The sequence below is a fragment of the Acanthamoeba castellanii genome (assembly GCF_000313135.1).
Source record: "Acanthamoeba castellanii str. Neff unplaced genomic scaffold scf7180000084664, whole genome shotgun sequence".
NCBI classification, from domain to species: Eukaryota; Discosea; order Longamoebia; family Acanthamoebidae; genus Acanthamoeba; species Acanthamoeba castellanii.
Genome location: NW_004457466.1, coordinates 120,790 through 128,892, shown reverse-complemented (window position 1 = coordinate 128,892; position 8,103 = coordinate 120,790). Strand labels below are relative to the sequence as shown.

General features: G+C 56.4%; 3 protein-coding genes and 1 pseudogene across 3 annotated transcripts in view; 2 read left to right on the top strand and 2 right to left on the bottom strand.

Moving 5' to 3' along the window:
* ACA1_368560 (protein kinase domain containing protein) overlaps nucleotides 1-489 on the top strand; it is a gene marked incomplete at both ends in the record, with an annotated part of 4,410 nt that extends 3,921 nt beyond the window's left edge. Inside the window, 2 exons of the mRNA XM_004340106.1 lie at nucleotides 126-320; nucleotides 432-489. Coding sequence (XP_004340154.1) covers nucleotides 126-320; nucleotides 432-489 — 253 coding nt within the window. The remainder of the gene's footprint in view (nucleotides 1-125; nucleotides 321-431) is intronic.
* Nucleotides 490-1,096: 607 nt separating this feature from the next.
* ACA1_368550 (uncharacterized protein) lies at nucleotides 1,097-2,115 on the bottom strand (the record flags this gene model as incomplete). The annotated part of the gene is given in 4 exon segments (XM_004340105.1): nucleotides 1,097-1,691; nucleotides 1,764-1,849; nucleotides 1,966-2,033; nucleotides 2,046-2,115. 4 exon segments carry the CDS (start codon nucleotides 2,113-2,115, stop codon nucleotides 1,097-1,099), a joined length of 819 nt encoding a protein of 272 aa, XP_004340153.1.
* Nucleotides 2,116-2,968: 853 nt separating this feature from the next.
* ACA1_368540 lies at nucleotides 2,969-6,449 on the bottom strand (annotated as a pseudogene).
* A 364-nt stretch (nucleotides 6,450-6,813) lies between these two features.
* Nucleotides 6,814-8,103, top strand: part of ACA1_368430 (carnitine/acylcarnitine translocase, putative) — a gene marked incomplete at both ends in the record, with an annotated part of 1,509 nt that continues 219 nt past the window's right edge. The window contains 6 exons of the mRNA XM_004340104.1: nucleotides 6,814-7,022; nucleotides 7,138-7,268; nucleotides 7,366-7,493; nucleotides 7,572-7,689; nucleotides 7,774-7,893; nucleotides 8,034-8,100. Of these exons, the coding sequence (XP_004340152.1) occupies nucleotides 6,814-7,022; nucleotides 7,138-7,268; nucleotides 7,366-7,493; nucleotides 7,572-7,689; nucleotides 7,774-7,893; nucleotides 8,034-8,100 (773 nt within the window). The remainder of the gene's footprint in view (nucleotides 7,023-7,137; nucleotides 7,269-7,365; nucleotides 7,494-7,571; nucleotides 7,690-7,773; nucleotides 7,894-8,033; nucleotides 8,101-8,103) is intronic.

The following is an 8,103-nucleotide window of genomic DNA, read 5'->3' as shown; positions in this document are numbered from 1 at the left end:
CCCCTTCACCCCCCCCCAATTTCACCCACCGCCCACCGCCTTGTGATGGTCGGCTAATCGGTCGGTCTCTCCCTTCCCCCCCACACCCACCCACGACAGCACTCCTCGTTGCGCGGAAGCAGCAGCTTGTCGGTGCCGAACTACGGTGATTCGAAGCCGTCGTCTCTCCGGAACGGGCGGGTGCCGTCGCCCCCGCCGCCACGCTCGCCCTCGCCGCCTCCCTACCCGGGCCGTTCGCCTTCGCCGCCCTACCCCGGCCGCTCGCCCTCGCCGCCTCCAGCCCTCCCGCCTCTCTCGGCGGCAGAGCTCAACGGCTTTGCGTACGGCCTTCACCCCCCCCCCCGCGTGCCTGGGGGTTTGATGTTGGCCTAACCGCGGCTCGTCGTTGCGTGTGCGCGTGTGTGCGCGTGCGATTCGTGATGGTTTAACAGTGATTACGAAGGCGGGTCGTCGTCTCATCAGTCGCAACCGGCCTATGGCATGCAGTAAGCCCGAAGCTTTCCCGTCACTCAGAGCCACACTGACCCTCTCCCTTCCCATCCGGAAACAATTAGACATAGCAGCACAGACGGACTCGAACTCATGCATGGAGATGCGGCAGCGAATGATGAGCTCAAGGATCTCCTCGCTGACCTCGCGGGTTTCGGTTAATCCCTCCACACTCTTCCTCGCGAGCTGCAACACAATCACCGCCTCTGCTCATCATCACTACCCAGCCATCGTCGCTCGCGACACCGCGTGCGTCGGCGCTCGTCTTTTCTTCCCGTCTCCATACTCTCTCTATCCCTCTGTGCTGTCCATTCACTCCTCATGTTGTGCACATAAACCCACATTGTGTTGTATTCTACATCTTCACCACATTCTACATATCGTCGTCGTTATCATCTCCACCACAAGATACACCACAACCTCTGCACTCATGTTCCCGCCACCTCTCTTTCCTCCTTTTGTAAAGCTATGGGCAGCCATTTTTGATGATTTTCACATTAAAACACTTCATCCGCATGTTGTTGGTATAAAGCTGTTGAAAAGCGCTCTTTTTATTGGCAATCCGTGTCGCGCACGGCGACGCTGAGAGCGCAGACTGGGCTGGACTCTAGAAAAACTCTTGGCGGATGCCCTCCACGAAGGCGACGAGGTTCTTCTTGGTTTGAACGTGGTCGCGAATGCCGTAAACGGAGCCGATGCCGTAGATGCAGTTGTCGAGGATGCCGAAGACGGCAGCGTCCACAGGAGTGGGCTCGTCGCCGTTGAAGTAGGGGTGGTCGCCCAGAATGGTGGCCAGGGCGTCGATTTCGCGTCGGGCTAACCATACTCTGTCCTTCTGGGAGTAGCGTGAGTAGCCGTGGCCCCACAACCACCCTACCATATTTCGGCGGATGGACGGAACGATCAAAAGGCGGAACGGGAGAGGAAGGTCGCCGAAGTAGAGACCCTTGACGACGTTCCAAACCGAGAGGTCCACCCATCTCGCATGCAGGAGCAGCTGGTAGAGGGAGTCGTTGGTCACGTTGGTCAACAAAACGGAGCGTGCCTGCTCCTCGGGGGTCAGCTTGATGCGGATGCGGCCGAGGTGTGTTTTGTTCTCTCCAAAGGTGTTGATGAGATAGCGGATGGCCAGCTCGGAATCAGGCACCAGATTCTCGCCGTGCTCGATCATAGGCAGCTTAGCCTTGGGCGCGGTGACCACACTGCCGCGCGGAGATACGATTTTAATGATATTTTCATTATTTCCAGGAAAATAACAAAAAAGTTGTGCGTACTTTCCGTCGATGGCCTTGAAGTCCAGGGCTGCCATGCGCAGGAACAGTTCGAGCTTCTCGCAGAAGGGGCTTAAGGAGCACGCGGTCTGAGCGCTAGCGGGTTGTTTGAAAGTATGTAGCTTGATATGGGTCACCTGAATGAGGGTTTTTGTGTTGAGAAAATATGTCCATAATGGTTCGTTTCCCCCTGAAGAGAACGCACCGAAGAGTCGCCACGGTCGATAACATCTGATGTTTTCGGCTCGGGCTCTTCGCGGAGGAAGCGGAAGACTGCTCGCGCACCAATGGCGCCCAGAATGAACAACAGAGCCAAGCAGGGAAGTGACCCTTCTTCTAGCAGGGACAAGTGCATTGTCGCGGAGGCTTATGGCACTAAATAACTGGTAGTCTTTGCTCCCCGTGGATAGATTATTCTAAAAGGCGACGCAACCGCTGGGGATAGGCCGGTTGATCTTTGAATGTTGGTTGGCGCGCAATTTCCAACAGTTTCTTTCATTTTCTTGCGCAGCTGGAGGAGCCGACCTGATGTGTGAAGAAGTAAGAATCAGGAGGGGAGAGCGGTTGAGAGTTGAGCAGTTGAGAGTTGAGTGGTTGAGAGTTGCCTGCCACACCAGAAGGCAAGCACAGATGGGTGAGGAGAAAGGGGGTGTGCTGGCTGGAGGATGTCAGGAGATGAGACAAATGAGAGAGAGGGTAATGGGAGAGGTGGATGCTGATGAAGTGAGGAGTGCTGTGGGGGATGGTGAAGGAGGCATGGTGGAGTGATGGTAGTGTGTACTCACCTAATACTACTGTAATTGGTGTACTGTTTCTGCAGGATGTTGAGAATGGAGAAGAGGTAGAGCACCTCATAGAACTTGTGGTCATTTGAAATGAGGTGGCTGCTCACTGTGAGGGTGGCCTGGAGCTGCTCTTTATCATTCAGTTGATATCAAATTGTTGCAGCATTCATCTTCACATGATCTGTGGGGCTAGGAGCAGACATATTAGCAAACATTCTATTGCATATGCATATGTGATAGAATGTCCTGCAGTTGTGATAGAATCACTTCTGGTGGAAGAGATGCTAATGTCCATGGTAGTGGTCATCTTTCTCTTGTTGTCATTATTCCTTTGTTTTTGAATGAGGAGCACACAGGACCAGCAGCCGCCAAGGCTTGGGATAGGTAGGGCGTGTGTGTTGGGATCATCAATGATGATGATGATTAGATGAGCATGCCGCTGCGGTACCACTTGCGCTTCTCGTTGGGCGCGGGCGAGCTCTCGGCGCTGCCGGCCTCCTTCTCCTCCTGGATCTTCTTCACGAACCGCGAAAGGGTCTTGGGGTCGAGGTAGTAGTTGGCCGACGCGTCGTCGTTGAGGCCCAGCAGGTGGTTCCCGCTGCCGCTCGCCTTGCCCCCCTTCTCCTGCCCCATCGGCGAACTGATCGCCTCCTTACCCGCTCGGCTCTGCCCAGACGCAACACACACACGAGCCGCGTGAGCCCAACGCGATTGAGGCAGAGGGTGATGATTGTGGGGAGGGAGGGATCGTACCCTCTCCCTCTCCTTGGGGTACATGTCCTGGAAGTGGAGGATGTGCTCCTTCCTGAAGGAGGTGGTCAACAGTCGCAGCTTCTCCGACCCGTGCGAACAGAACTCGGCGTTGATGACTGCCAAAAGAGCTCATCATGGTTAGACGTCCACTCGGTCGGCTGGTATTGGGGGGGGGGCGTAAGTACTCTTGGTGAGGAGGAACTCGCGGAAGTAGGCCGACTTGGAGAGGACGCCGTTCTCGGGCAGCTCCGGCGTGGGCGGCACCACCTCCTGCTTGTAGTTCATCGAGATCCGGTAGTTGGTCGCGTGCTTGTCTCGGTTGGGCTGCACCACAGCGTAGGCGTCTGCAGGCGTTGATGGTTGTGAAACCAACCGATGGTCAGCTTGCGATTTTATAACTTTGGGACCAATGAAATTGGAGTAGGAAAGAGGAAAGGGAGGGGGGGGGAGCGGTGCACGTACGGATGAAGCCGCCAAAGTCGAGCTTGAGCGGCGAGTTGCCCTCGTAGAAGACGATGGTGACGACGTCGTTGCCGATGTGACGCTTTCGGCCCAGCTGCTGCGGGTCGGACGGGCTGGCGTTGAGGTAGGGCGCCACGTGGAACATGATGGGGAATCCTCTGTACTCAGTGTACCACGAGTGCTTGCAGTCATCTGCTCACGCGTGTGCGTGTGCGATGGTGCGTGTGCGGTAAGTATGCGGTATGCGAGGGTGGTGGGAAGGCGAGCGGGCTTATGCGTGCCTTTGTTGAGGCCGGCCTTGTAAGCCTTGGGCTTGTCGAAGGTATCGATGTCCACCTTGGTGCCCATCAGCTCCAGGAACTCCTCGAACGCCGGACTCGTCTGATCTGCACACATTTCGGTGCCATCGGCCAAAAAATGAGAACGACTCAGAGTCGGCATGCACGGCCGCAGGCGGTGAGTGGTGAGTTTGGTTTAAACGGGTGACGTACTGTTGGCGTAGATCTCGTTCTCGGTCTGGCCATCTCGAGCGTACAGGATGCCGAACCTGAGAGGATTGAAGTACTGCGGGCGGCGTATAGAAATATACAAGTAAATAATAAAGTTAACAATATGTAATATTTACATAAACAGATTTCTATATGATAATAAAAGGGTGGGCGCGAGTACGAGCTTGCTCTCGAGCTGCTTGAGCTTCTGGTGGCACGAGGGGTGTCTGATGACCCAGAGGTCGCTGAGCTTGAGCGGGATGAGCTGCTTGAGCGCCTTCAGGAGCTGCTGCGACGAGGCGTAGGTCTGGTGCTTGCCCAGCTTGATGAAGCTGGCCGGAATCGCAAAGCGGTGGTCGCCCTTGGTCGTCCTCACTATACGTTTGGTAAATCTCCGTAAATAAAAACATACTCGATTCGACACCGCAGCAACTGAGGGGGAGGAGGAGCTTACCGAGAGCGCGGTACCAGCAGGTGCCCGGCTGCGGGGTCTTCTCGATGCTGATGCAGACCGGCCCCTGGATCCTGTCCGTGCCAATGACGTTCGTGTGCACTGTGATGTGACGGTGCGTGCGCGTGGTCAGTGGTTGACTGCAAATGATTGATTGCTTGCTTGATTGACTGACTGGACTGCAGGGTGGTACCAGTGTTGATGAAGTAGTTGTTGTAGTCGAGGAAGGCCAGATGCTCCTTGATGCCGAGGTAGGTGAGCTCCTCCTCGCCCCTGCGCTCCTCCTCCCACTCCTCGGCCTCGCTGTCGTCCGTGTTGGGATCATCGTTCTCCTTGTCCTCCTCCTCATCGGCCTCGGGCACGTCGTCCTCGTCAATCCCCTCCGTGAAGTAGCCCCTCAGCGTCTGGATCGCCGTGCACTTGGTCTGTGTGTCGTGTCGTGTCGTGTTTCGTGTGTTGTGTCGAGTGCTATGGTGAGCAGCGATTGCACTGAGTCTCGCGAGTTGGGTGCGAGGCGCGTACGGAGCGGGAGTAGCCGAGGAGGCCCAGGGAGCCGGAGGACCCGGCCGCGGCCGGCTTGACGGCGCCCGACTCGCTGAGGAGGCCGATGGTGTAGACCTTGGCCTTCTTCTCGCCCGAGGTGGCGAGCGAGTCGCCGGCGGAGGACCCCTTGGCGATGGCCGACAGCGCGGCGTGCTGCTTCTTCATCTCCTCGCGCTTGGCCATGGACGACGTCGTGAACTCGTGGAGCGGGTTGCCGTCCAGCAACAACTGAAGCGAGGCTGCAGGTGACACGACGTTGTACATGAGCCCATCACTCAAGCAAGCGCGTGGTGAAGTGGAGGTGGAGGCGAAGGTCGGTGTACCGCCAATCGAGAGGAAAGTGCGGCGGCGGTTGCTCTTGCGACGGGCCACCTTGCGGGCGTGCTGGCTGATCGAGAGCAGCTTCTCGGGGACCGACGTGAGCCTGTTCTCGCTGGCGTCGACGATCCTCTGCAGGAGAAAGATGTCAGACAGATAATCAGACAAAGAATCTCATCGAGAGAACAAGCGCACCAGGTGAGGAAGAGAGGCCAGCTGAATGGGAAGTGTGGTGAGCAGATTGTTGGCAATCTTGAAGTCCTCCAGATTCTGTGCCGAGCAATGAAAGGTTAGGGTGGTCTTTACATCAGATGAAATCGTTAGTACGGGGGCGTACCTGGAGATTTTTGATGGTCTTCGGGATGACCTGAATGTAGTTGTTGGACAGGTTGAGGTAGGTGAGCTCGGGCAGCATGGTCAGCTCGCCCGGGATCTTGTCCAGCTTGTTGTTGGAGAAATCCAGGTGCTGGATGAAGGGGTGGTGCAAGCACAGCCTGTGCGTTCAGGTTGGTTAAAGAGAGATGAATGAGATTCCGACAGGGGAATGAAATGCTTACCGAACAGGGATATCCCTGATCATGTTCTGAGCGACCTCCAGAATCTCGAGGTTGTTCAGGCCATCAAAGATTTCCGGGTCGAGCTCCTCGATCTCGTTTTCATTGAGGTAGAGCGCGCTGAGATTTTCGAGCTGGGTGAGCTCGCGAGGCAGGGTGCGCAGCCTGTTCTTGCTCAGATCGAGCTCGTGCAGCCTCGTGGCCATCCACACGCTGGAGGGCACGTCGGTGAGGCTGTAGTTGACCAGCTTGAGCTCCTTGAGGAAGGGGCGCTTTGCCCGCTGGAGCATCTCCTCCAGGCTCAGATCGCGCAGATGGGATTCGACCGGCTTCATCTTTGTCTTCTTGTGTCCTCAGTCTTGCTTGCACGTCGTCAGACTGCAGGATATTTATCAATTATGATGGGTGACCACCGTTTGGCGCCCTTTTCACGCCAAGCGCTCCGGAACGCGTTGCTGGAGCCTCTGGTTGTTAGGCCTCTTCTCTTTGGCGCCAAAAAATAACGGGCGGGGGAGTGCCACGTCATGTTATTAGAACTGGCTTTTTTCCGGCCACCCAACTGGCGCTTTGATCGCGGCATTCCCGGGAAAGTAGTCGCTCCCTTGCCTGGCTTGGGGTTCGCGCTGCTGTCGTAGTTCTTTTGGTTGTTGTCTTCTTCACCGCCGCAGCTGCCAAACGTAGAGAAGAGAAAGAGAGAAGATGTCTCAATCGCAAGGAGTGCTCAAGGACACGATCGCGGGCGGCTTCGGCGGTGCCTGCCTGGTGCTCGTTGGGCACCCGCTGGACACGATCAAGGTGCGCATGCAGACCATGGTCGTGCAGCCCGGTGTGCCTCCTCCGTACACGAGCACCTGGGATTGCGCCATGAAGACCATGAAGGCCGAAGGTCCTCTCGCTCTCTACAAGGGGTACAGCGCCCATCTCCAAATCTGAACCCAATCGCTCGTGATTTTTCTAACATCTGGCGTACCCCGCCCTGTCCCCGCTGTGCCCACTCACTGACCCCTTCTCTGTCGCCTCCAGCATGGTGGCGCCACTGACTGGCGTTACACCGATGTACTCGCTGTGCTTCTTGGGTTACTCGTTCGGCCAGAAGATTTTCTGCAAGGAGGACACCTACAAGAACCTCGACCTTGTCCGAATCGGTCTTGCCGGTACACTCCCCTTGCCGGCCCGCGCCTTCCCTTTACCCAGCACTTCGAAAACAAGCATGAGCCAGTGACACTTTTGCTCACCAACGCGGTCAAACAGGTGCCACTTCGGGCATCTTCACCACTCCGATCTTGGCGCCACTTGAAAGAGTCAAGTGTCTGCTGCAGATCCAGGGCAAGACTGGCCAGTACAAGGGTCCCTGGGACTGCGCTGTCAAGCTCTACAAGGTGCGCCCCTTGCACTAAGCGGTGTCTTCTTGATTTATTTTTAATTATTATTATTTTTTTTTGCAACGACAACCACAGGAGGGTGGAATTGCCAACGTCAACAAGGGCTACATGGCCACAATGCTCAGGGACTCTGTTGCTTCCTTCTTCTACTTCTCTACCTACGCTATCCTCAAGCACGCCATGACGCCCGAGGGTATCTACGTTACTATGCTACACTGTCATGTTGGCCCATGTTGCCTCTGGCGCTGACGGTGTTGTCTATATATGGTGTATGCAGGTCAAGCCCAGCCTAGCGCATGGGGCACCCTGTTCGCTGGTGGCATGGCTGGTATCTTCAACTGGCTGGGCTGTATCCCCATCGACACCCTGAAGACCAAGCTTCAGACCGCTCCGGAGGGTACGCTCTATCTACCACTCTTCTCTGCTCTCCACCAATAACGCCGAGCAACCATGCGCGCTTGATGGCATCTGTGCGTGCGTGCGTGCGTGCGTGCGTCATGGCCGCCACGGTCTCACCGTTGCTTAAACGTTTCACAGGCAAGTACCCCAACGGTATCCGCAGCGTGTTCAAGGACGTCATCAAGAACGACGGCTGGCGCGCCCTGTA